This window comes from Coregonus clupeaformis, unplaced genomic scaffold, assembly GCF_020615455.1.
Source record: "Coregonus clupeaformis isolate EN_2021a unplaced genomic scaffold, ASM2061545v1 scaf1492, whole genome shotgun sequence".
Classification (NCBI taxonomy): Eukaryota; Metazoa; Chordata; class Actinopteri; order Salmoniformes; family Salmonidae; genus Coregonus; species Coregonus clupeaformis.
In genome coordinates this window covers 99,007-125,807 of record NW_025534946.1, presented here as the reverse complement: position 1 = coordinate 125,807, position 26,801 = coordinate 99,007, and the positions used below count along the sequence as shown (strand labels likewise).

The 26,801-nt window shown below is 50.6% G+C and overlaps 1 protein-coding gene across 1 annotated transcript; it reads left to right on the top strand.

The window, feature by feature from the left end:
• LOC121562772 (cytosol aminopeptidase) lies at window positions 1–26,801 on the top strand. Its single transcript, XM_045218301.1, has 12 exons — window positions 1–234; window positions 314–411; window positions 540–704; window positions 827–882; window positions 3,883–3,985; window positions 4,805–4,929; window positions 7,697–7,785; window positions 8,422–8,524; window positions 8,758–8,837; window positions 24,222–24,334; window positions 24,922–25,024; window positions 26,428–26,801. The coding sequence occupies exons 3-12, from the start codon at window positions 607–609 to the stop codon at window positions 26,509–26,511; spliced, it is 954 nt and encodes a 317-aa protein (XP_045074236.1). The 5' UTR covers window positions 1–234; window positions 314–411; window positions 540–606; the 3' UTR covers window positions 26,512–26,801.

Genomic DNA, 26,801 nt, shown 5'->3' with positions numbered 1-26,801 from the left:
TCTGTGATAGGAGGCTGCAGGGGGCTCCAGGACCACGCGTTGACCCATATAGAGGTGGATGGGTGTAATGACCAGCTAGTCTGTGTGATAGGAGGCTGCAGGGGGCTCCAGGACCACGCGTTGACCCATATAGAGGTGGATGGGTGTAATGACCAGCTAGTCTGTGTGATAGGAGGCTGCAGGGGGCTCCAGGACCACGCGTTGACCCATATAGAGGTGGATGGGTGTAATGACCAGCTAGTCTGTGATAGGAGGCTGCAGGGGGCTCCAGGACCACGCGTTGACCCATATAGAGGTGGATGGGTGTAATGACAGCCAGTCGGCAGCAGAGGGCGCTGTCCTGGGGCTGTTTACATACGATGACCTGAAAACCAAGAAGAAGACCAGAGTCACCACACAGCTACACGGCAGGTACACACACACACACACACAGAGAGACACACACACACACACACACACGTGTACACACACACACACACACACACACAGAGACATCCACTCTCTCTCTCTCTCTCCCTCTAACCTGTGTGTGTGTCCAGTGGGTGTGTATCTGGCTGGGAGAAGGGTGTGTTGTACGGAGAAGGTCAGAACCTGGCCCGTTACCTGATGGAAGCTCCAGCCAATCACCTCACTCCGTCGGCCTTCGCTGACACCATCACACACAGACTGGCTCCCTACGCCGACCACGTCACCATCCATAAGAGGTACGGAGGAGGAGGAGGAGGGGGAGGAGGGAGGATGTAATGTATGGAACTATTTTTGACAAAACAGTTTCATTTCGGATGTCATTGTTAACGTGTGTGTGTGTGTGTGTGTGTGTGTGCAGGTCTCAAGAGTGGATAGAGGAGCAGCAGATGGGAGCGTTCCTCAGTGTTTCTAAAGGTGATAGCAGCAGATGGGAGCGTTCCTCAGTGTTCCTAAAGGTGATAGATGGGAGCGTTCCTCAGTGTTTCTAAAGGTGATAGATGGGAGCGTTCCTCAGTGTTTCTAAAGGTGATAGATGGGAGCGTTCCTAAAGGTGATAGATGGGAGCGTTCCTCAGTGTTCCTAAAGGTGATAGATGGGAGCGTTCCTCAGTGTTTCTAAAGGTGATAGATGGGAGCGTTCCTAAAGGTGATAGATGGGAGCGTTCCTCAGTGTTTCTAAAGGTGATAGATGGGAGCGTTCCTCAGTGTTTCTAAAGGTGATAGATGGGAGCGTTCCTCAGTGTTTCTAAAGGTGATAGATGGGAGCGTTCCTAAAGGTGATAGATGGGAGCGTTCCTCAGTGTTTCTAAAGGTGATAGATGGGAGCGTTCCTCAGTGTTTCTAAAGGTGATAGATGGGAGCGTTCCTCAGTGTTTCTAAAGGTGATAGATGGGAGCGTTCCTAAAGGTGATAGATGGGAGCGTTCCTCTGTGTTTCTAAAGGTGATAGATGGGAGCGTTCCTCTGTGTTTCTAAAGGTGATAGATGGGAGCGTTCCTCAGTGTTTCTAAAGGTGATACATTTTACATTTTACATTTTAGATGGGAGCGTTCCTCAGTGTTTCTAAAGGTGATAGATGGGAGCGTTCCTAAAGGTGATAGATGGGAGCGTTCCTCAGTGTTTCTAAAGGTGATAGATGGGAGCGTTCCTCAGTGTTTCTAAAGGTGATAGATGGGAGGCGTCCTAAAGGTGATAGATGGGAGCGTTCTCAGTGTTTCTAAAGGTGATAGATGGGAGCGTTCCTCTGTGTTTCTAAAGGTGATAGATGGGAGCGTTCCTCTGTGTTTCTAAAGGTGATAGATGGGAGCGTTCCTAAAGGTGATAGATGGGAGCGTTCCTCAGTGTTTCTAAAGGTGATAGATGGGAGCGTTCCTAAAGGTGATAGATGGGAGCGTTCCTAAAGGTGATAGATGGGAGCGTTCCTCAGTGTTTCTAAAGGTGATAGATGGGAGCGTTCCTCAGTGTTTCTAAAGGTGATAGATGGGAGCGTTCCTCAGTGTTTCTAAAGGTGATAGATGGGAGCGTTCCTAAAGGTGATACATTTACATTACATTTTAGTGATAGATGGGAGCGTTCCTCAGTGTTTCTAAAGGTGATAGATGGGAGCGTTCCTCAGTGTTTCTAAAGGTGATAGATGGGAGCGTTCCTAAAGGTGATAGATGGGAGCGTTCCTCAGTGTTTCTAAAGGTGATAGATGGGAGCCTTCCTCAGTGTTTCTAAAGGTGATAGATGGGAGCGTTCCTCAGTGTTTCTAAAGGTGATAGATGGGAGCGTTCCTAAAGGTGATAGATGGGAGCGTTCCTCAGTGTTTCTAAAGGTGATAGATGGGAGCGTTCCTCAGTGTTTCTAAAGGTGATAGATGGGAGCGTTCCTCTGTGTTTCTAAAGGTGATAGATGGGAGCGTTTCTAAAGGTGATAGATGGGAGCGTTCCTCTGTGTTTCTAAAGGTGATAGATGGGAGCGTTCCTCAGTGTTTCTAAAGGTGATAGATGGGAGCGTTCCTCTGTGTTTCTAAAGGTGATAGATGGGAGCGTTCCTCTGTGTTTCTAAAGGTGATAGATGGGAGCGTTCCTCAGTGTTTCTAAAGGTGATAGATGGGAGCGTTCCTAAAGGTGATAGATGGGAGCGTTCCTCTGTGTTTCTAAAGGTGATAGATGGGAGCGTTCCTCTGTGTTTCTAAAGGTGATAGATGGGAGCGTTCCTCAGTGTTTCTAAAGGTGATAGATGGGAGCGTTCCTCTGTGTTTCCTAAAGGTGATAGATGGGAGCGTTCCTAAAGGTGATAGATGGGAGCGTTCCTAAAGGTGATAGATGGGAGCGTTCCTCTGTGTTTCTAAAGGTGATAGATGGGAGCGTTCCTAAAGGTGATAGATGGGAGCGTTCCTCAGTGTTTCTAAAGGTGATAGATGGGAGCGTTCCTCAGTGTTTCTAAAGGTGATAGATGGGAGCGTTCCTAAAGGTGATAGATGGGAGCCGTTCCTAAAGGTGATAGATGGGAGCGTTCCTCAGTGTTTCCTAAAGGTGATAGATGGGAGCGTTCCTAAAGGTGATAGATGGGAGCGTTCCTAAAGGTGATAGATGGGAGCGTTCCTCTGTGTTTCTAAAGGTGATAGATGGGAGCGTTCCTCTGTGTTTCTAAAGGTGATAGATGGGAGCGTTCCTCTGTGTTTCTAAAGGTGATAGATGGGAGCGTTCCTCAGTGTTTCTAAAGGTGATAGATGGGAGCGTTCCTAAAGGTGATAGATGGGGGCGTTCCTCTGTGTTTCTAAAGGTGATAGATGGGAGCGTTCCTAAAGGTGATAGATGGGAGCGTTCCTCAGTGTTTCTAAAGGTGATAGATGGGAGCGTTCCTCTGTGTTTCTAAAGGTGATAGATGGGAGCGTTCCTCAGTGTTTCTAAAGGTGATAGATGGGAGCGTTCCTAAAGGTGATAGATGGGAGCGTTCCTCTGTGTTTCTAAAGGTGATAGATGGGAGCGTTCCTAAAGGTGATAGATGGGAGCGTTCCTCAGTGTTTCTAAAGGTGATAGATGGGAGCGTTCCTCAGTGTTTCTAAAGGTGATAGATGGGAGCGTTCCTAAAGGTGATAGATGGGAGCGTTCCTAAAGGTGATAGATGGGAGCGTTCCTCAGTGTTTCTAAAGGTGATAGATGGGAGCGTTCCTAAAGGTGATAGATGGGAGCGTTCCTAAAGGTGATAGATGGGAGCGTTCCTCTGTGTTTCTAAAGGTGATAGATGGGGGGTCCTTAAAGGTGATAGATCGGAGCGTTCCTAAAGGTGATAGATGGGAGCGTTCCTCTGTGTTTCTAAAGGTGATAGATGGGAGCGTTCCTCAGTGTTTCTAAAGGTGATAGATGGGAGCGTTCCTCAGTGTTTCTAAAGGTGATAGCAGCAGATGGTTAATTCTGTTGTTGTTTTAGGCTCAGAGGAACCCCCTGTCTTCCTGGAGCTGCACTACAATGGTTGCCCTGACAACACACACTCTCCTCTACTGCTGGTGGGCAAGGGCATCACCTTCGACAGGTACACACACACACCACATCACACACCACCCATCACTGCTGTCCAACCAGGGTGCTCTGTTCACTGTGTTGGACACCACCCATCACTGCTGTCCAACCAGGGTGCTCTGTTCACTGTGTTGGACACCGCCCATCACTGCTGTCCAACCAGGGTGCTCTGTTCACTGTGTTGGACACTGCCCATCACTGCTGTCCAACCAGGGTGCTCTGTTCACTGTGTTGGACACCACCCACCACTGCTGTCCAACCAGGGTGCTCTGTTCACTGTGTTGGACACCACCCATCACTGCTGTCCAACCAGGGTGCTCTGTTCACTGTGTTGTTAAAGCATCAGGTCTTGTCTCATCGCTGCATCTCCCCAACGGTCTCGGGAAGTGAAGGTCGAGTCATGCGTCCTCCGAAACATGACCCGCCAAACCGCTCTTCTTAACGCTCGCCCGCTTAACCCGGAAGCCAGCCGCACCAATGTGTCGGAGGAAACACAGTTCAACTGAAGACCGAGGTCAGCCTGCAGGCGCCCGGCCCGCCACAAGGAGTCGCTAGAGCGCGATAAGCCAAGTAAAGCCCCCCCTCCCCCTCGGCCAAACCCTCCCCTAACCCGGACGACGCTGGGCCAATTGTGACTTCCAATCACGGCCGGTTGTGATACGGCCCGGGAATCGAACCCGGGTCTGTAGTGTCGCCTTTAGCACTGCGATGCAGTGCCTTAGACCGCTGCGCCACTCGGGAGGCCAGCTGGCCTTTTTTCTAAACTTTACTAGTGTCATTTTAATTGATATAAATGTTAACCATGTTCCTTACCCTCCCTCCCTCTCTCTAGTGGTGGGATCAGTCTAAAGCCTCCATCGGGTATGGATGCTATGAGGGCTGATATGGGAGGAGCCGCCACCGTGTGTTCCGCCATCGTCACGGCAGCAGCCCTCAACCTGCCAATCAACATCATAGGTGAGCTTGCGGCGTGACGCGCTAGCCAATCAGTGTCTAGAGCAGGGCTCTCCGACCCTGTTCCTGAAGAACTACTGTCCTGTAGGTTTTTTCGATCCGACCCCAATCTAGTGCATCTGATTCTAATAATTAGCTGGTTGAGAAGCTGAACCAGGACAGTTACAACTGGATTTGGAGTTAAAACCTACAGGAGGGTATCTCTCCAGGAACAGGGTTGGAGTTAAAACCTACAGGAGGGTATCTCTCCAGGAACAGGGTTGGAGTTTAAACCTACAGGAGGGTATCTCTCCAGGAACAGGGTTGGAGTTTAAACCTACAGGAGGGTAGCTCTCCAGGAACAGGGTTGGAGTTTAAACCTACAGGAGGGTAGCTCTCCAGGGACAGGGTTGGAGTTTAAACCTACAGGAGGGTATCTCTCCAGGAACAGGGTTGTAGTTTAAACCTACAGGAGGGTGTCTCTCCAGGAACAGGGTTGGAGTTTAAACCTACAGGAGGGTATCTCTCCAGGAACAGGGTTGGAGGGGCCTAGTGGTAAAATGGCAGTCCTGCAGAGATGTGCAGCCCCGCAATCTTGTAACTCGTTGTAAAATAGAGGATCGCCATTTTGCGTGTTGTATTTCAGCTGATTGCGTTCTTGCGTTGCACACGTAGTAAGATATAAAATTAAGCAATCTGCGATTGGTACATCCCTTTATTGACATATTGAGGATATTAAAGTAATTCATTATAATCATATATTATTATAGCCATTTGATGCTTGAAGAATATAACTTATAAATGCCTCATGAACTTAGTCCAACTGTCGTACCCCATCAGAACCCAGAATAGAAGCTGTTTTACTCCAATGTTGGTAGCCACTATATAGCCTCAGATAAAACTATCATTTAGATATCATGGTTGATATCCATCCATAGCTCTGTTTATGAGTGGTTTCATTACTCCAGCTTTATAGTTTGACCTGCAGATTGCCCCTAGAAGTTTATAGTTTGACCTGCAGATTGCCTCCTAGAAGTTTATAGTTTGACCTGCAGATTTCCCCTAGAAGTTTATAGTTTGACCTGCAGATTGCCCCTAGAAGTTTATAGTTTGACCTGAAGATTGCCCCTAGAAGTTTATAGTTTGACCTGCAGATTGCCCCTAGAAGTTTATAGTTTGACCTGCAGATTGCCTCCTAGAAGTTTATAGTTTGACCTGCAGATTGCCCCTAGAAGTTTATAGTTTGACCTGCAGATTGCCCCTAGAAGTTTATAGTTTGACCTGCAGATTGCCCCTAGAAGTTTATAGTTTGACCTGCAGATTGCCCCCTAGAAGTTTATAGTTTGACCTGCAGATTGCCCCTAGAAGTTTATAGTTTGACCTGCAGATTGCCCCTAGAAGTTTATAGTTTGACTTGCAGATTGCCCCTAGAAGTTTGTTTGACCTGCAGATTGCCTCCTAGAAGTTTATAGTTTGACCTGCAGATTGCCCCCTATACGTTTATAGTTTGACCTGCAGATTGCCCCTAGAAGTTTATAGTTTGACCTGCAGATTGCCTCCTAGAAGTTTATAGTTTGACCTGCAGATTGCCCCTAGAAGTTTATAGTTTGACCTGCAGATTGCCCCTAGAAGTTTATAGTTTGACCTGCAGATTGCCCCTAGAAGTTTATAGTTTGACCTGCAGATTGCCTCCTAGAAGTTTATAGTTTGACCTGCAGATTGCCCCTAGAAGTTTATAGTTTGACCTGCAGATTGCCCCTAGAAGTTTATAGTTTGACCTGCAGATTGCCCCTAGAAGTTTATAGTTTGACCTGCAGATTGCCCCTAGAGTTTATAGTTTGACCTGCAGATTGCCTCCTAGAAGTTTATAGTTTGACCTGCAGATTGCCCCCTAGAAGTTTATAGTTTGACCTGCAGATTGCCCCTAGAAGTTTATAGTTTGACCTGCAGATTGCCCCTAGAAGTTTATAGTTTGACCTGCAGATTGCCCCTAGAAGTTTATAGTTTGACCTGCAGATTGCCCCTAGAAGTTTATAGTTTGACCTGCAGATTGCCCCTAGAAGTTTGTTTGACCTGCAGATTGCCTCCTAGAAGTTTATAGTTTGACCTGCAGATTGCCCCTATACGTTTATAGTTTGACCTGCAGATTGCCCCTAGAAGTTTATAGTTTGACCTGCAGATTGCCTCCTAGAAGTTTATAGTTTGACCTGCAGATTTCCCCTAGAAGTTTATAGTTTGACCTGCAGATTGCCCCTAGAAGTTTATAGTTTGACCTGCAGATTGCCCCTAGAAGTTTATAGTTTGACCTGCAGATTGCCCCTAGAAGTTTATAGTTTGACCTGCAGATTGCCTCCTAGAAGTTTATAGTTTGACCTGCAGATTGCCCCTAGAAGTTTATAGTTTGACCTGCAGATTGCCCCTAGAAGTTTATAGTTTGACCTGCAGATTGCCCCTAGAAGTTTATAGTTTGACCTGCAGATTGCCCTAGAAGTTTATAGTTTGACCTGCAGATTGCCCCTAGAAGTTTATAGTTTGACCTGCAGATTGCCCCTAGAAGTTTGTTTGACCTGCAGATTGCCTCCTAGAAGTTTATAGTTTGACCTGCAGATTGCCCCTAGAAGTTTATAGTTTGACCTGCAGATTGCCCCTAGAAGTTTGTTTGACCTGCAGATTGCCTCCTAGAAGTTTATAGTTTGACCTGCAGATTGCCCCTAGAAGTTTATAGTTTGACCTGCAGATTGCCCCTAGAAGTTTATACACAGGAACATTGTAATGTGTTATTAACCCTCAGGTCTAACACCTCTCTGTGAGAACATGCCCAGCGGGAAAGCCAACAAGCCTGGAGACGTCGTCACCGCCAAGAACGGCAAAACTATACAGGTAATTGTTACCGTGGCTACTAAACCATAGAGGTACTTGTTACCGTGGCTACTAAACCATACAGGTAATTGTTACCGTGGCTATTAAACCATACAGGTAATTGTTACCGTGGCTATTAAACCATACAGGTAATTGTTACCGTGGCAACTAAACTATACAGGTAATTGTTACCGTGGCTATTAAACCATACAGGTAATTGTTACCGTGGCTATTAAACCATACAGGTAATTGTTACCGTGGCTACTAAACCATACAGGTAATTGTTACCGTGGCTACTAAACCATACAGGTAATTGTTACCGTGGCTACTAAACCATACAGGTAATTGTTACCGTGGCTACTAAACCATACAGGTAATTGTTACCGTGGCTACTAAACCATACAGGTAATTGTTACCGTGGCTACTAAACCATACAGGTAATTGTTACCGTGGCTACTAAACCATACAGGTAATTGTTACCGTGGCTACTAAACCATACAGGTAATTGTTACCGTGGCTACTAAACCATACAGGTAATTGTTACCGTGGCTACTAAACCATACAGGGGTGTGTTTGTTTACATTCCCGTCAAATGAAGTATTAATGTGTGTGTGTGTGTGTGTGTGTGTGTGTGTGCCTGTGTGTGTGTGTGTGTAGGTGGACAACACGGATGCAGAGGGAAGGTTGATCCTTGCAGATGCTCTCTGTTACGCTCACAGCTTCAACCCCAGGGCCATCGTCAACGCTGCTACCCTCACTGGTTAGTACAGTGTGCGTGAGAGCGCCATCGCTGTTCACTAAATGGCTAGTCTATTGGTCACTCATGGTCTGTCTGACTCTCTGGCTGTCTGTCTGACTCTCTGTCTGTCTGGCTCTCTGGCTGTCTGTCTGTCTCTCTGGCTGTCTGTCTGACTCTGTCTGTCTGTCTCTCTGGCTGTCTGTCTGACTGTCTGTCTGTCTGGCTGTCTGACTCTCTGTCTGTCTGGCTCTCAGGAGCGATGGATGTTGCTCTGGGTTCAGCAGCAACAGGAGTCTTCACCAACTCTGACTGGCTCTGGGAACAGCTTCACAAGGTAACACACACACACAGAGTACTGAAACATCACTACTTTGGAGAAAAACGGTCCTGGATTAGAATTGGGTACTTTGGGTTCTTCTATCAAATGTCTCACGTTTGGAAATCAACTAAATGTATTGAACTTGTTCGATTTTTTTTTTTTTAATTGCCCAATATTATCATAAGACAAGAACAGAAAATATCTGTGATTTCCTGCAACTTTCTGTAGAGGCAACAGCCTGTCTGGTGTGTTGTGAATACTTTCTGTAGAGGCAACAGCCTGTCTGTCTGTCTGGTGTGTTGTGAATACTTTCTGTAGAGGCAACAGCCTGTCTGTCTGGTGTGTTGTGAATACTTTCTGTAGAGGCAACAGCCTGCCTGTCTGTCTGGTGTGTTGTGAATACTTTCTGTAGAGGCAACAGCCTGTCTGTCTGTCTGGTGTGTTGTGAATACTTTCTGTAGAGGCAACAGCCTGTCTGTCTGTCTGGTGTGTTGTGAATACTTTCTGTAGAGGCAACAGCCTGTCTGTCTGTCTGTCTGGTGTGGTGTGAATACTTTCTGTAGAGGCAACAGCCTGCCTGTCTGTCTGGTGTGTTGTGAATACTGTCTGTAGAGGCAACAGCCTGTCTGTCTGTCTGTCTGGTGTGGTGTGAATACTTTCTGTAGAGGCAACAGCCTGCCTGTCTGTCTGGTGTGTTGTGAATACTTTCTGTAGAGGCAACAGCCTGTCTGTCTGTCTGGTGTGTTGTGAATACTTTCTGTAGAGGCAACAGTCTGTCTGTCTGTCTGGTGTGTTGTGAATACTTTCTGTAGAGGCAACAGCCTGTCTGTCTGTCTGGTGTGAATACTTTCTGTAGAGGCAACAGCCTGTCTGTCTGTCTGGTGTGTTGTGAATACTTTCTGAAGAGGCAACAGCCTGCCTGTCTGTCTGGTGTGTTGTGAATACTTTCTGTGGAGGCAACAGCCTGTCTGTCTGTCTGGTGTGTTGTGAATACTTTCTGTAGAGGCAACAGCCTGTCTGTCTGTCTGGTGTGTTGTGAATACTTTCTGTAGAGGCAACAGCCTGTCTGTCTGTCTGGTGTGTTGTGAATACTTTCTGTAGAGGCAACAGCCTGTCTGTCTGTCTGGTGTGTTGTGAATACTTCCTGTAGAGGCAACAGCCTGCCTGTCTGGTGTGTTGTGAATACTTTCTGTAGAGGCAACAGCCTGTCTGTCTGGTGTGTTGTGAATACTTTCTGTAGAGGCAACAGCCTGTCTGTCTGTCTGGTGTGTTGTGAATACTTTCTGTAGAGGCAACAGCCTGTCTGTCTGGTGTGTTGTGAATACTTTCTGTAGAGGCAACAGCCTGTCTGTCTGGTGTGTTGTGAATACTTTCTGTAGAGGCAACAGCCTGCCTGTCTGTCTGGTGTGTTGTGAATACTTTCTGTAGAGGCAACAGCCTGTCTGTCTGGTGTGGTGTGAATACTTTCTGTAGAGGCAACAGCCTGTCTGTCTGTCTGGTGTGTTGTGAATACTTTCTGTAGAGGCAACAGCCTGTCTGCCTGTCTGGTGTGTTGTGAATACTTTCTGTAGAGGCAACAGCCTGCCTGTCTGTCTGGTGTGTTGTGAATACTCTCTGTAGAGGCAACAGCCTGTCTGTCTGTCTGGTGTGTTGTGAATACTTTCTGTAGAGGCAACAGCCTGTCTGTCTGTCTGGTGTGTTGTGAATACTTTCTGTAGAGGCAACAGCCTGCCTGTCTGTCTGGTGTGTTGTGAATACTTTCTGTAGAGGCAACAGCCTGTCTGTCTGTCTGGTGTGTTGTGAATACTTTCTGTAGAGGCAACAGCCTGTCTGTCTGTCTGGTGTGTGTACAGTGTCTTCAGAAAGTATTCACACCCCTTGAATTATTCCACATTTAGTTGTGTTACAGCCTGAATTCAAAATGGAGTAAATCGATTTTTTTCTCCTGAAAAACTATCCAGTCCTTAATGATTACAAGCATACCCATAACATGATGCAGCCACCACTATGCTTGAAAATATGGAGAGTAGTACTCAGTAATGTGTTGAATTGGATTTTCCCCAAACATAAACACTTTGTATTCAGGACAGAAAGTGAATTGCTTTGCCACATTTTCTGCAGTATTACTTTAGTACCTTGTTGCAAACAGGATGCATGTTTTGGAATATTTTATTCTGTACAGGCTTCCTTCTTTTCACTCTGTCATTTAGGTTAGTATTGTGGAGTCACTACAATGTTGTTGATCCATCCTCAGTTTTCTCCTATCACAGCCATTAAACTCTGTAACCGTTTTAACGTCACCATTGGCCTCATGGTGAAATCCCTGAGCAGTTTCCTTCCTCTCCGGCAACTGAGTTAGGAAGGACACCTGAATCTTTGTAGTGACTGGGTGTATTGATACACCATCCAAAGTGTAAGTTAATAACTTCACCATGCTCAAAGGGATATTCAATGTCTGCTTTTTTATTTTTACCCATCTACCAATAGGTGCCCTTCTCTGCGAGGCATTGGAAAACCTCCCTGGTCTTTGTGGTTGAATCTGTGTTTGAAATTCACTGTTGACTAAGGGACCTTACAGATAATTGTATGTGTGAGGTACAAAGATGAGGTAGTCATCCATAAATCATGTAAAATACTATTATTACACACAGTGTCCATTCACATTTTTACTCCTGAACTTTAGGCTTGCCATAACAAAGGGGTTGAATACTTATTGACTCAAGACATTTCAATTTTTCATTTGTTATTTATTTGTTAAAATTTTGAAAAACATAATTCTACTTTTAAATTATGGTGTATTGTGTGTAGGCCAGTGACAAAATATCTAAATGTACTCCATTTGAAATTCAGGCTGTAACTCAACGACATGTGGAAAAGTCAAGGGGTGTGAATACTTTCTGAAGGCGCTGCATGTCTACACTCTGTAACCGTTAGCGATGCTAATGATACGGATGCTAATGATACGGATGCTAATGATACGGATGCTAATGATACGGATGCTAACGATACGGATGCTAATGATACGGATGCTAATGATACGGATGCTAATGATACGGATGCACGGATCAGGTAGATGGAAAGGCTTTTCCCAAAAACCATCCCAATTAAGAGTTCACTACAAAGTAGCCAATGCATATTTGCATCAAACCAGTGGGCACATGTTTTTGCTAACTCCGTTACATGTGCGCTACAGAAACGTCCTTAAGATATATTTTTTTCCCGACCTCAAGTGGTCTCCTGATGTGGAGTTAGAACATCGAATGTCATTGTTTTTCTATTAAAAAGTGTGATTTTTGAGAGTGGAAACCTGGAAGAATCTGTCCTTGTCCCTGTATCGTTTTGGTATTGAGTATCAAGGCAAAATTGTAAGCGTGACAACACTAACACACTGTGGTGCGTCGTGACAACACTAACACACTGTGGTGCGTCGCGACAACACTAACACACTGTGGTGCGTCGTGACAACACTAACACACTGTGGTGCGTCGCGACAACACTAACACACTGTGGTGCGTCGTGACAACACTAACACACTGTGGTGCGTCGTGACAACACTAACACACTGTGGTGCTTGTAGACAACACTAACACACTGTGGTGCGTCGGACAACACTAACACACTGTGGTGCTGTCGTGACAACACTAACACCCTGTGGTGCGTCGTGACAGCACTAACACACTGTGGTGCGTCGTGACAACACTAACACCCTGTGGTGCGTCGTGACAGCACTAACACCCTGTGGTGCGTCGTGACAACACTAACACACTGTGGTGCGCCATCGGACAGCACATAACACCCTGTGGTGCTCATGACAACACTAACACCCTGTGGTGCGTCGTGACAACACTCAACACCCTGTGGCGTTGTCGTGACAACACTAACACACTGCGGTGCGTCGTGACAACACTAACACACTGTGGTGCGTCGTGACAACACTAACACACTGTGGTGCGTCGTGACAACACTAACACACTGCGGTGCGTCGTGACAACACTAACACACTGTGGTGCGCCGTGACAACACTAACACACTGTGGTGCGTCGTGACAACACTAACACCCTGTGGTGCGTCGTGACAGCACTAACACCCTGTGGTGCGTCGTGACAGCACTAACACCCTGTGGTGCGTCGTGACAGCACTAACACCCTGTGGTGCGTCGTGACAGCACTAACACACTGTGGTGCGTCTGTGTGTTTAGGCCAGTGTGGTAACACACTGTGGTGCGTCGCGACAACACTAACACACTGCGGTGCGTCTGTGTGTTTAGGCCAGTGTGGTAACACCCTGTGGTGCGTCGTGACAACACTAACACCCTGCGGTGCGTCTGTGTGTTTAGGCCAGTGTGGTAACACCCTGTGGTGCGTCGTGACAACACTAACACCCTGTGGTGCGTCTGTGTGTTTAGGGCCAGGCGTGGTAACACCCTGTGGTGCGTCATGACAACACTAACACTCTGCGGTGCGTCTGTGTGTTTAGGCCAGTGTGGTAACACCCTGTGGTGCGTCGTGACAACACTAACACCTATGCAGGTGCGTCTGTGTGTTTAGGCCAGCGTGGTGACACCCTGTGGTGCGTCTGTGTGTTTAGGCCAGCGTGGTGACACCCTGTGAGTGCGTCTGTGTGTTTAGGCCAGTGTGGTAACACCCTGTGGTGCGCTCTGTGTGTTTAGGCAAGCGTGGTGACACCCTGTGGTGCGTCTGTGTGTTTAGGCCAGTGTGGTAACACCCTGTGGTGCGTCGTGACAACACTAACACCCTGTGGTAGCGTCGTGACAACACTAACACCCTGTGGTGCGTCTGTGTGTTTAGGCCAGCGTGGTAACACCCTGTGGTGCGTCGTGACAACACTAACACCCTGCGGTGCGTCTGTGTGTTTAGGCCAGCGTGGTAACACCCTGTGGTGCGTCGTGACAACACTAACACCCTGTGGTGCGTCTGTGTTTAGGCCAGTGTGGTAACACCCTGTGGTGCGTCTGTGTGTTTAGGCCAGTGTGGTAACACCCTGTGGTGCGTCGTGACAACACCTAACACCCTGCGGTGCGTCTGTGTGTTTAGGCCAGTGTGGTAACACCTGTGGTGCGGTCAGTGACAACACTAACACCCTGCGGGGCTGTCTGTGTGTTTAGGCCAGTGTGGTAACACCCTGTGGTGCGTCATGACAACACTAACACCTGCGGTGCGCTCTGTGTGTTTAGGCCAGTGTGGTAACACCCTGTGAAGTGCGTCGTGACAACACTAACACCCTGCGGTGCGTCTGTTGTTTAGGCCAGTGTGGTAACACCCTGTGGTGCGTCGTGACAACACTAAACACCCTGCGGTGCGTCTGTGTGTTTAGGCCAGCGTGGTAACACCCTGTGGTGCGTCGTGACAACACCTAACACCCTGCGGTGCGTCTGTGTGTTTAGGCCAGCGTGGTAACACCCTGTGGTGCGTCTGTGTGTTTAGGCCAGTGTGGTAACACCCTGTGGTGCGTCGTGACAACACCTAACACCCTGTGGTGCGTCGTGAGAACACTAACACCCTGTGGTGCGTCGTGACAACACTAACACCTGCGGTGCGTCTGTGTTTAGGCCAGTGTGGTAACACCCTGTGGTGCGTCGTGACAACACTAACACCTGCGGTGCGTCTGTGTGTTTAGGCCAGCGTGGTAACACCCTGTGGTGCGTCAGTGACAACACTAACACCCTGCGGTGCGTCTGTGTGTTTAGGCCAGCGTGGTAACACCCTGTGGTGCGTCTGTGTGTTTAGGCCAGTGTGGTAACACCCTGTGGTGCGTCGTGACAACACTAACACCCTGTGGTGCGTCGTGAGAACACTAACACCCTGTGGTGCGTCATGACAACACTAACACTGCGGTGCGTCTGTGTGTTTAGGCCAGCGTGGTAACACCCTCTGGTGCGTCTGTGTGTTTAGGCCAGCGTGGTAACACCCTGTGGTGCGTCGTGACAACACTAACACCCTGCGGTGCGTCTGTGTGTTTAGGCCAGCGTGGTAACACCCTGTGGTGCGTCGTGACAACACTAACACCCTGCGGTGCGTCTGTGTGTTTAGGCCAGCGTGGTAACACCCTGTGGTGCGTCTGTGTGTTTAGGCCAGTGTGGTAACACCCTGTGGTGCGTCGTGACAACACTAACACCCTGTGGTGCGTCTGTGTGTTTAGGCCAGTGTGGTAACACCCTGTGGTGCGTCGTGACAACACTAACACCCTGCGGTGCGTCTGTGTGTTTAGGCCAGTGTGGTAACACCCTGTGGTGCGTCGTGACAACACTAACACCCTGTGGTGCGTCTGTGTGTTTAGGCCAGTGTGGTAACACCCTGTGGTGCGTCGTGACAACACTAACACCCTGTGGTGCGTCGTGACAGCACTAACACACTGTGGTGCGTCTGTGTGTTTAGGCCAGTGTGGTAACACACTGTGGTGCGTCGCGACAACACTAACACACTGCGGTGCGTCTGTGTGTTTAGGCCAGTGTGGTAACACCCTGTGGTGCGTCGTGACAACACTAACACCCTGCGGTGCGTCTGTGTGTTTAGACCAGTGTGGTAACACCCTGTGGTGCGTCGTGACAACACTAACACCCTGTGGTGCGTCTGTGTGTTTAGGCCAGCGTGGTAACACCCTGTGGTGCGTCGTGACAACACTAACACCCTGCGGTGCGTCTGTGTGTTTAGGCCAGTGTGGTAACACCCTGTGGTGCGTCGTGACAACACTAACACCCTGCGGTGCGTCTGTGTGTTTAGGCCAGCGTGGTGACACCCTGTGGTGCGTCTGTGTGTTTAGGCCAGCGTGGTGACACCCTGTGGTGCGTCTGTGTGTTTAGGCCAGTGTGGTAACACCCTGTGGTGCGTCTGTGTGTTTAGGCCAGCGTGGTGACACCCTGTGGTGCGTCTGTGTGTTTAGGCCAGTGTGGTAACACCCTGTGGTGCGTCGTGACAACACTAACACCCTGTGGTGCGTCGTGACAACACTAACACCCTGTGGTGCGTCTGTGTGTTTAGGCCAGCGTGGTAACACCCTGTGGTGCGTCGTGACAACACTAACACCCTGCGGTGCGTCTGTGTGTTTAGGCCAGCGTGGTAACACCCTGTGGTGCGTCGTGACAACACTAACACCCTGTGGTGCGTCTGTGTGTTTAGGCCAGTGTGGTAACACCCTGTGGTGCGTCTGTGTGTTTAGGCCAGTGTGGTAACACCCTGTGGTGCGTCGTGACAACACTAACACCCTGCGGTGCGTCTGTGTGTTTAGGCCAGTGTGGTAACACCCTGTGGTGCGTCGTGACAACACTAACACCCCTGCGGTGCGTCTGTGTGTTTAGGCCAGTGTGGTAACACCTGTGGTGCGTCGTGACAACACTAACACCCTGCGGTGCGTCTGTGTGTTTAGGCCAGTGTGGTAACACCCTGTGGTGCGTCGTGACAACACTAACACCTGCGGTGCGTCTGTGTGTTTAGGCCAGTGTGGTAACACCCTGTGGTGCGTCGTGACAACACTAACACCCTGCGGTGCTCTGTGTGTTTAGGCCAGCGTGGTAACACCCTGTGGTGCGTCGTGACAACACTAACACCCTGCGGTGCGTCTGTGTGTTTAGGCCAGCGTGGTAACACCCTGTGGTGCGTCTGTGTGTTTAGGCCAGTGTGGTAACACCCTGTGGTGCGTCATGACAACACTAACACCCTGTGGTGCGTCGTGAGAACACTAACACCCTGTGGTGCGTCGTGACAACACTAACACCCTGCGGTGCGTCTGTGTGTTTAGGCCAGTGTGGTAACACCCTGTGGTGCGTCGTGACAACACTAACACCCTGCGGTGCGTCTGTGTGTTTAGGCCAGCGTGGTAACACCCTGTGGTGCGTCGTGACAACACTAACACCCTGCGGTGCGTCTGTGTGTTTAGGCCAGCGTGGTAACACCCTGTGGTGCGTCTGTGTGTTTAGGCCAGTGTGGTAACACCCTGTGGTGCGTCATGACAACACTAACACCCTGTGGTGCGTCGTGAGAACACTAACACCCTGTGGTGCGTCGTGACAACACTAACACCCTGCGGTGCGTCTGTGTGTTTAGGCCAGGCGTGGCTAACACTCCTGCGGTGCGTCTGTGTGTTTAGGCCAGCGTGGTAACACCCTGTGGTGCGTCGTGACAACACTAACACCCTGCGGTGCGTCTGTGTGTTTAGGCCAGCGTGGTAACACCCTGTGGTGCGTCGCGACAACACTAACACCCTGCGGTGCGTCTGTGTGTTTAGGCCAGCGTGGTAACACCCTGTGGTGGCGTCTGTGTGTTTAGGCCAGTGTGGTAACACCCCCTGTGGTGCGTCGTGACAACACTCAACACCCTGTGGTGCGCTCTGTGTGTTTAGGCCAGTGTGGTAACACCCTGTGGTGCGGTCGTGACAACACTAACACCCTGCGGTGCGTCTGTGTGTTTAGGCCAGTGTGGTAACACCCTGTGGTGCGTCGTGACAACACTAACACCCTGTGGTGCGTCTGTGTGTTTAGGCCAGTGTGGTAACACCCTGTGGTGCGTCGTGGACAACACTAACACCCTGCGGTGCGTCTGTGTGTTTAGGCCAGTGTGGTAACACCCTGTGGTGCGTCGTGACAACACTAACACCCTGTGGTGCGTCTGTGTGTTTAGGCCAGTGTGGTAACACCCTGTGGTGCGTCGTGACAACACTAACACCCTGCGGTGCGTCTGTGTGTTTAGGCCAGTGTGGTAACACCCTGCGGTGCGTCTGTGTGTTTAGGCCAGTGTGGTAACACCCTGTGGTGCGTCGTGACAACACTAACACCCTGTGTTGCGTCTGTGTGTTTAGGCCAGCGTGGTAACACCCTGTGGTGCGTCGTGACAACACTAACACCCTGTGGTGCGTCTGTGTGTTTAGGCCAGCGTGGTAACACCCTGTGGTGCGTCGTGACAACACTAACACCCTGTGGTGCGTCTGTGTGTTTAGGCCAGTGTGGTAACACCCTGTGGTGCGTCGTGACAACACTAACACCCTGTGGTGCGTCTGTGTGTTTAGGCCAGTGTGGTAACACCCTGTGGTGCGTCGTGGACAACACTAACACCCTGTGGTGCGTCTGTGTGTTTAGGCCAGTGTGGTAACACCCTGTGGTGCGTCGTGACAACACTAACACCCTGTGGTGCGTCTGTGTGTTTAGGCCAGTGTGGTAACACCCTGTGGTGCGTCGTGACAACACTAACACCCTGCGGTGCGTCTGTGTGTTTAGGCCAGCGTGGTAACACCCTGTGGTGCGTCTGTGTGTTTAGGCCAGTGTGGTAACACCCTGTGGTGCTCGTGACAACACTCAACACCCTGTGGTGCGTCTGTGTGTTTAGGCCAGTGTGGTAACACCCTGTGGTGCGTCGTGACAACACTAACACCCTGTGGTGCGTCTGTGTGTTTAGGCCAGTGTGGTAACACCCTGTGGTGCGTCTGTGTGTTTAGGCCAGTGTGGTAACACCCTGTGGTGCGTCTGTGTGTTTAGGCCAGCGTGGTAACACCCTGCGGTGCGTCTGTGTGTTTAGGCCAGTGTGGTAACACCCTGTGGTGCGTCGTGACAACACTAACACCCTGCGGTGCGTCTGTGTGTTTAGGCCAGTGTGGTAACACCCTGTGGTGCGTCGTGACAACACTAACACCCTGCGGTGCGTCTGTGTGTTTAGGCCAGTGTGGTAACACCCTGTGGTGCGTCGTGACAACACTAACACCCTGCGGTGCGTCTGTGTGTTTAGGCCAGTGTGGTAACACCCTGTGGTGCGTCGTGACAACACTTCAACACCCTGCGGTGCGTCTGTGTGTTTAGGCCAGCGTGGTAACACCCTGTGGTGCGTCGTGACAACACTAACACCCTGTGGTGCGTCTGTGTGTTTAGGCCAGCGTGGTAACACCCTGTGGTGCGTCGTGACAACACTAACACCCTGTGGTGCGTCTGTGTGTTTAGGCCAGCGTGGTGACACCCTGCGGTGCGTCGCGACAACACTAACACCCTGTGGTGCGTCGTGACAACACTAACACCCTGTGGTGCGTCGTGACAACACTAACACCCTGCGGTGCGTCGTGACAACACTAACACCCTGTGGTGCGTCGTGACAACACTAACACCCTGTGGTGCGTCGTGACAACACTAACACCCTGTGGTGCGTCTGTGTGTTTAGGCCAGCGTGGTGACACCCTGCGGTGCGTCGCGACAACACTAACACCCTGTGGTGCGTCGTGACAACACTAACACCCTGTGGTGCGTCGTGACAACACTAACACCCTGCGGTGCGTCGTGACAACACTAACACCCTGTGGTGCGTCGTGACAACACTAACACCCTGTGGTGCGTCTGTGTGTTTAGGCCAGTGTGGTAACACCCTGTGGTGCGTCGTGACAACACTAACACCCTGTGGTGCTGTCAGTGACAACACTAACACCCTGTGGTGCGGTCTGTGTGTTTAGGCGAGTGTGGTAACACCCTGTGGTGCGTCGTGACAACACTAACACCCTGTGGTGCGTCGTGACAACACTAACACCCTGCGGTGCGTCTGTGTGTTTAGGCCAGCGTGGTAACACCCTGCGGTGCGTCTGTGTGTTTAGGCCAGCGTGGTAACACCCTGCGGTGCGTCTGTGTGTTTAGGCCAGTGTGGTAACACCCTGTGGTGCGTCGTGACAACACTAACACCCTGTGGTGCGTCTGTGTGTTTAGGCCAGTGTGGTAACACCCTGTGGTGCGTCGTGACAACACTAACACCCTGTGGTGCGTCGTGAGAACACTAACACCCTGTGGTGCGTCGTGACAGCACTAACACCCTGTGGTGCGTCTGTGTGTTTAGGCCAGCGTGGTAACACCCTGCGGTGCGTCTGTGTGTTTAGGCCAGCGTGGTAACACCCTGCGGTGCGTCTGTGTGTTTAGGCCAGCGTGGTAACACCCTGTGGTGCGTCTGTGTGTTTAGGCCAGCGTGGTAACACCCTGCGGTGCGTCTGTGTGTTTAGGCCAGCGTGGTAACACCCTGCGGTGCGTCTGTGTGTTTAGGCCAGTGTGGTAACACCCTGTGGTGCGTCGTGACAACACTAACACCCTGTGGTGCGTCGTGACAACACTAACACCCTGTGGTGCGTCGTGACAACACTAACACCCTGTGGTGCGTCTGTGTTTAGGCCAGTGTGGTAACACCCTGTGGTGCGTCGTGACAACACTAACACCCTGCGGTGCGTCTGTGTGTTTAGGCCAGCGTGGTAACACCCTGTGGTGCGTCGTGACAACACTAACACCCTGTGGTGCGTTCTGTGTGTTTAGGCCAGGCGGTAACACCCTGTGGTGCGTCTGTGTGTTTAGGCCAGTGTGGTAACACCCTGTGGTGCGTCGGTGACAACACTAACACCCTGCGGTGCGTCTGTGTGTTTAGGCCAGTGTGGTAACACCCTGTGGTGCGTCGTGACAACACTAACACCCTGCGGTGCGTCTGTGTGTTTAGGCCAGTGTGGTAACACCCTGTGGTGCGTCAGACAACACTAACACCCTGCGGTGCGTCTGTGTGTTTAGGCCAGTGTGGTAACACCCTGTGGTGCGTCTGTGTGTTTAGGCCAGTGTGGTAACACCCTGTGGTGCGTCGTGACAACACTAACACCCTGTGGTGCGTCGTGAGAACACTAACACCCTGTGGTGCGTCGTGACAACACTAACACCCTGCGGTGCGTCTGTGTGTTTAGGCCAGTGTGGTAACACCCTGTGGTGCGTCGTGACAACACTAACACCCTGCGGTGCGCCTGTGTGTTTAGGCCAGTGTGGTAACACCCTGTGGTGCGTCAGTGAGAACACTAACACCCTGTGGTGCGTCGTGACAACACTAACACCCTGCGTGCCTGTGTGTTTAGGCCAGCGTGGTAACACACTGCGGTGCGTCTGTGTGTTTAGGCCAGTGTGGTAACACCCTGTGGTGCGTCGTGACAACACTAACACTTGCCCTGCGTGCGCTCTGTGTGTTTAGGCCAGTGTGGTAACACCCTGTGGTGCGTCGTGACAACACTAACACCCTCTGAGTGCGTCTGTGTGTTTAGGCCAGCGTGGTAACACCCTGTGGTGCGTCGTGACAACACTAACACCCTGTGGTGCGTCTGTGTGTTTAGGCCAGTGTGGTAACACCCCGTAATGCGTCAGGACAACACTAACACCCTGTGGTGCGTCGTGACAACACTAACACCCTGTGGTGCGTCGTGACAACACTAACACCCTGTGGTGCGTCTGTGTGTTTAGGCCAGCGTGGTAACACCCTGCGGTGCGTCTGTGTGTTTAGGCCAGTGTGGTAACACCCTGTGGTGCGTCGTGACAACACTAACACCCTGTGGTGCGTCTGTGTGTTTAGGCCAGTGTGGTAACACCCTGCGGTGCGTCTGTGTGTTTAGGCCAGCGTGGTAACACCCTGCGGTGCGTCTGTGTGTTTAGGCCAGCGTGGAACACCCTGCGGTGCGTCTGTGTGTTTAGGCCAGTGTGGTAACACCCTGTAGTGCGTCGTGACAACACTAACACCCTGTGGTGCGTCTGTGTGTTTAGGCCAGTGTGGTAACACCCTGTGGTGCGTCGTGACAACACTAACACCCTGCGGTGCGTCGTGACAACACTAACACCCTGTGGTGCGTCTGTGTGTTTAGGCCAGTGTGGTAACACCCTGTGGTGCGTCTGTGTGTTTAGGCCAGCGTGGTAACACCCTGTGGTGCGTCTGTGTGTTTAGGCCAGTGTGGTAACACCTGTGGTAAGCGTGTGACAACACTAACACCCTGTGGTGCGTCTGTGTGTTTAGGCCAGTGTGGTAACACCCTGTGGTGCGTCGTGACAACACTAACACCCTGTGGTGCGTCTGTGTGTTTAGGCCAGTGTGGTAACACCCTGTGGTGCGTCGGTGACAACACTAACACCTCTGCGGTGCGTCTGTGTGTTTAGGCCAGTGTGGTAACACCCTGTGGTGCGTCTGTGTGTTTAGGCCAGCGTGGTAACACCCTGTGGTGCGTCGTGACAACACTAACACCCTGCGGTGCGTCTGTGTGTTTAGGCCAGTGTGGTACACACCCTGTGGTGCGTCGTGACAACACTAACACCCTGCGGTGCGTCTGTTGTTTAGGCCAGTGTGGTAACCACCCTGTGGGCGTCGTGACAACACTAACACCCTGCGGGTGCGTCTGTGTGTTTAGGCCAGTGTGGTAACACCCTGTGGTGCGTCGTGACAACACTAACACCCTGTGGTGCGTCTGTGTGTTTAGGCCAGCGTGGTAACACCCTGTGGTGCGTCTGTGTGTTTAGGCCAGTGTGGTAACACCCTGTGGTGCGTCGTGACAACACTAACACCCTGTGGTGCGTCTGTGTGTTTAGGCCAGCGTGGTAACACCCTGTGGTGCGTCTGTGTGTTTAGGCCAGTGTGGTAACACCCTGTGGTGCGTCGTGACAGCACTCAACACCCTGCGGTAGCGCTGTGTGTTTAGGCCAGCGTGGTAACACCCTGTGGTGCGTCTGTGTGTTTAGGCCAGCGTGGTAACACCTCTGCCGGTGCGCCTGTGTGTTTAGGCCAGTGTGGTAACACCCTGTGGTGCGTCGTGACAACACTAACACCCTGCGGTGCGTCTGTGTGTTTAGGCCAGTGTGGTAACACCCTGTGGTGCGTCGTGACAACACTAACACCCTGCGGTGCGTCTGTGTGTTTAGGCCAGTGTGGTAACACCCTGTGGTGCGTCGTGACAACACTAACACCCTGCGGTGCGTCTGTGTGTTTAGGCCAGTGTGGTAACACCCTGTGGTGCGTCGTGACAACACTAACACCCTGTGGTGCGTCGTGACAACACTAACACCCTGTGGTGCGTCGTGACAACACTAACACCCTGTGGTGCGTCAGTGACAACACTAACACCCTGTGGTGCGTCGTGACAACACTCAACACCCTGTGGTGCGTCTGTGTGTTTAGGCCAGTGTGGTAACACCCTGTGGTGCGTCGTGACAACACTACCCTCTGCGGTGCGTCTGTGTGTTTAGGCCAGTGTGGTAACACCCTGTGGTGCGTCGGACAACACTAACACCCTGCGAGTGCGTCGTGAGAACACTAACACCCTGTGGTGCGTCGTGACAACACTAACACCCTGTGGTGCGTCCGCAGTGTTTAGGCCAGCGTGGTAACACCCTGTGGTGCGTCATGACAACACTAACACCCTGTGGTGCGTCTGTGTGTTTAGGCCAGTGTGGTAACACCCTGTGGTGCGTCGTGAGAACACTAACACCCTGTGGTGCGTCGTGACAACACTAACACCCTGTGGTGCGTCTGTGTGTTTAGGCCAGCGTGGTAACACCCTGCGGTGCGTCTGTGTGTTTAGGCCAGCGTGGTAACACCCTGTGGTGCGTCGTGACAACACTAACACCCTGCGGTGCGTCTGTGTGTTTAGGCCAGCGTGGTAACACCCTGCGGTGCGTCTGTGTGTTTAGGCCAGCGTGGTAACACCCTGTGGTGCGTCGTGACAACACTAACACCCTGTGGTGCGTCTGTGTGTTTAGGCCAGCGTGGTAACACCCTGTGGTGCGTCGTGACAACACTAACACCCTGTGGTGCGTCTGTGTGTTTAGGCCAGTGTGGTAACACCCTGTGGTGCGTCGTGAGAACACTAACACCCTGTGGTGCGTCGTGACAACACTAACACCCTGTGGTGCGTCTGTGTGTTTAGGCCAGCGTGGCAACACTCTGCGTGCAGTCTGTGTGTTTAGGCCAGCGTGGTAACACCCTGCGGTGCGTCTGTGTGTTTAGGCCAGCGTGGTAACACCCTGCGGTGCGTCTGTGTGTTTAGGCCAGCGTGTGTAACACCCTGTGGTAAGGCTCGTGACAACACTAACACCCTGTGGTGCGTCTGTGTGTTTAGGCCAGTGTGGTAACACCCTGTGGTGCGTCGTGACAACACTAACACCCTCTGCGGTGCGTCTGTGTGTTTAGGCCAGTGTGGTAACACCCTGTGGTGCGTCGTGACAACACTAACACCCTGTGGGTGCGTCTGTGTGTTTAGGCCAGTGTGGTAACACCCTGTGGTGCGTCGTGACAACACTAACACCCTGTGGTGCGTCTGTGTGTTTAGGCCAGTGTGGTAACACCCCTGTGGTGCGTCAGTGACAACACTAACACCCTGCGGTGCGTCATTGACAACACTAACACCCTGTGGTGCGTCTGTGTGTTTAGGCCAGCTGGTAACACCCTGTGGTGCGTCTGTGTGTTTAGGCCAGTGTGGTAACACCCTGTGGTGCGTCGTGACAACACTAACACCCTGTGGTGCGTCTGTGTGTTTAGGCCAGCGTGGTAACACCCTGTGGTGCGTCGTGACAACACTAACACCCTGCGGTGCGTCTGTGTGTTTAGGCCAGCGTGGTAACACCCTGCGGTGCGTCTGTGTGTTTAGGCCAGTGTGGTGACAGGAGACCGGGTGTGGAGGATGCCGTTGTTTGAACATTACACCAGACAGGTCACTGACTGCCAGCTGGCTGACCTCAACAACGTCGGCAAGTACAGCCGGTAAGAACACAGACACACACACACAGACACAGACACACACACAGACACACACACACACACACACACACACACACAGACAGACAGACAGACACACACATACACACACAGACAGACACAGACACACACACACACAGACAGACACACACATACACACACAGACAGACACAGACACACACACACACACACACACACACAGACAGACACACACACACACACACAGACAGACAGACAGACAGACAGACAGACAGACAGACAGACAGACAGACAGACACACACACACACACACACACACAGACAGACACACACATACACACACAGACAGACAGACAGACACAGACACACACACACACAGAGGTAAGAAACAACCCTAAACAACTTCTGTGTTAATGCCATCTTCTGACCTGTGTCTGACCTGTGTGTGTGTGTGTGTGTGTGTGTGTGTCTGACCTGTGTGTGTGTGTGTGTGTGTGTGTGTGTCTGTGTGTGTGTGTGTGTGTGTGTCTGACCTGTGTGTGTGTGTGTGTGTCTGTGTCTGTGTGTGTGTGTCTGACCTGTGTGTGTGTGTCTGTGTGTGTGTGTGTGTGTAGTTCTGGCGGAGCCTGCACGGCGGCAGCATTTCTGAGGGAGTTTGTGACGGCCCCTCATTGGGCGCACCTGGACATCGCCGGGGTGATGACCAATAAGGACGAGGTACGGTAGTCTTCTGGAACATTGATCTTTGAACTGTTTGATAATGTATTTTACCAGGTTGGTCTCATTGAGATTAAACATCTTTTGCAAAAGAGACCAGGCCAAAATAGCAGCACACAAAGTTTAAAACATGTACAACATAAAACACTGTGGTCCTGTGTAGCTCAGCTGGTAGAGCACGGCGCTTGTAACGCCAGGGTAGTGGGTTCGATCCCCGGGACCACCCATACGTAAAAATGTACGCACACATGACTGTAAGTCGCTTTGGATAAAAGCGTCTGCTAAATGGCATATTATTATTATTATTACAGTTTAAAGTGTGACTATTGGGGAAAATGCTCAAATAAAGGCTTTTAACTGTAGAACTGATCAATGCACCATCACACCAGGTCAGTGTAGAACTGATCAATGTACCATCACACCAGGTCAGTGTAGAACTGATCAATGTACCATCACACCAGGTCAGTGTAGAACTGATCAATGCACCATCACACCAGGTCAGTGTAGAACTGATCAATGCACCATCACACCAGGTCAGTGTAGAACTGATCAATGTACCATCACACCAGGTCAGTGTAGAACTGATCAATGTACCATCACACCAGGTCAGTGTAGAACTGATCAATGTACCATCACACCAGGTCAGTGTAGAACTGATCAATGCACCATCACACCAGGTCAGTGTAGAACTGATCAATGCACCATCACACCAGGTCAGTGAATCCTTCAAAACTAAAACAAATGGATGAAGAAGATATTTGGCTACAGAAGACGTTTCTTACTGATCTCTACAGCTTCCTGTGAAATGACGTCAGCAAATACTGGAGGAGTTACTGGCCAGCTACAGTGGCTAGCTTAGCTAACGAACTAGCTACGACACATCAACACATACTGGAGGAGTTACTGGCCAGCTACAGTGGCTAGCTTAGCTAACGAACTAGCTATGTCGGTCGCGGCGCGCATGATCAGAATGACACATCGATGACGACCACCAAAGGCACACCCCATTTCTGTTTGAAAATTGAGAAAGAGGCGGAATTGGACCGTTTTTTTTGTGCCCAAAGTCGACCTTTAAAAACATCAGTTGAACAGCTACAACTGCTTCTGATAGTGTTCTAGAACCATGATCACAACTGCTTCTGATAGTGTTCTAGAACCATGATCACTTCTGTTAGTGTTCTAGAACCAGGATGATCAGAACTGCATTAATCTTTTAGAACCATGATGATCAGAACTGTTTCGGAACAGACTGAATGTTCTGTAAGGGTGACGGGTTGGATTGCTGAGAGACACTGGCTGTTTTCCTGCTAAACATTAACAATACACTTTGTTTCTCTTTTTAGATTCTCTCTCTTGCTCCTTTCTCACTCACTGTTTGTGTCTGTCTGTTTGTCTCTCTCCAGGTTCCCTACCTGAAGAAAGGAATGTCTGGACGACCGACACGAACGCTGGTAGAGTTCGCTGCTGGACTGGCCAACCAAGCCTGAAGAGAGAGAGACCACACAGACACACACTGAGCTGGCTGAAGAAGGATTATTCTGTAGAGACAGAGACTGTGGTACCGTGAAGAATCACAGACTACATCCCAAATAGCACCCTATTCCCTATCTGGTGCACTACCCCATAGGAGTCTGATCAAAAGTAGTGCACTAAATAGACATCAGTCCTGTGAAGCATTTGGCCCGCGAGCCCATTCAGTCCGGCCTGCGGGTGGTGTGATGATCTTAATGGACATTGAAATGACAAAAACCAACTGGAAACTGTAGAATTGATAATG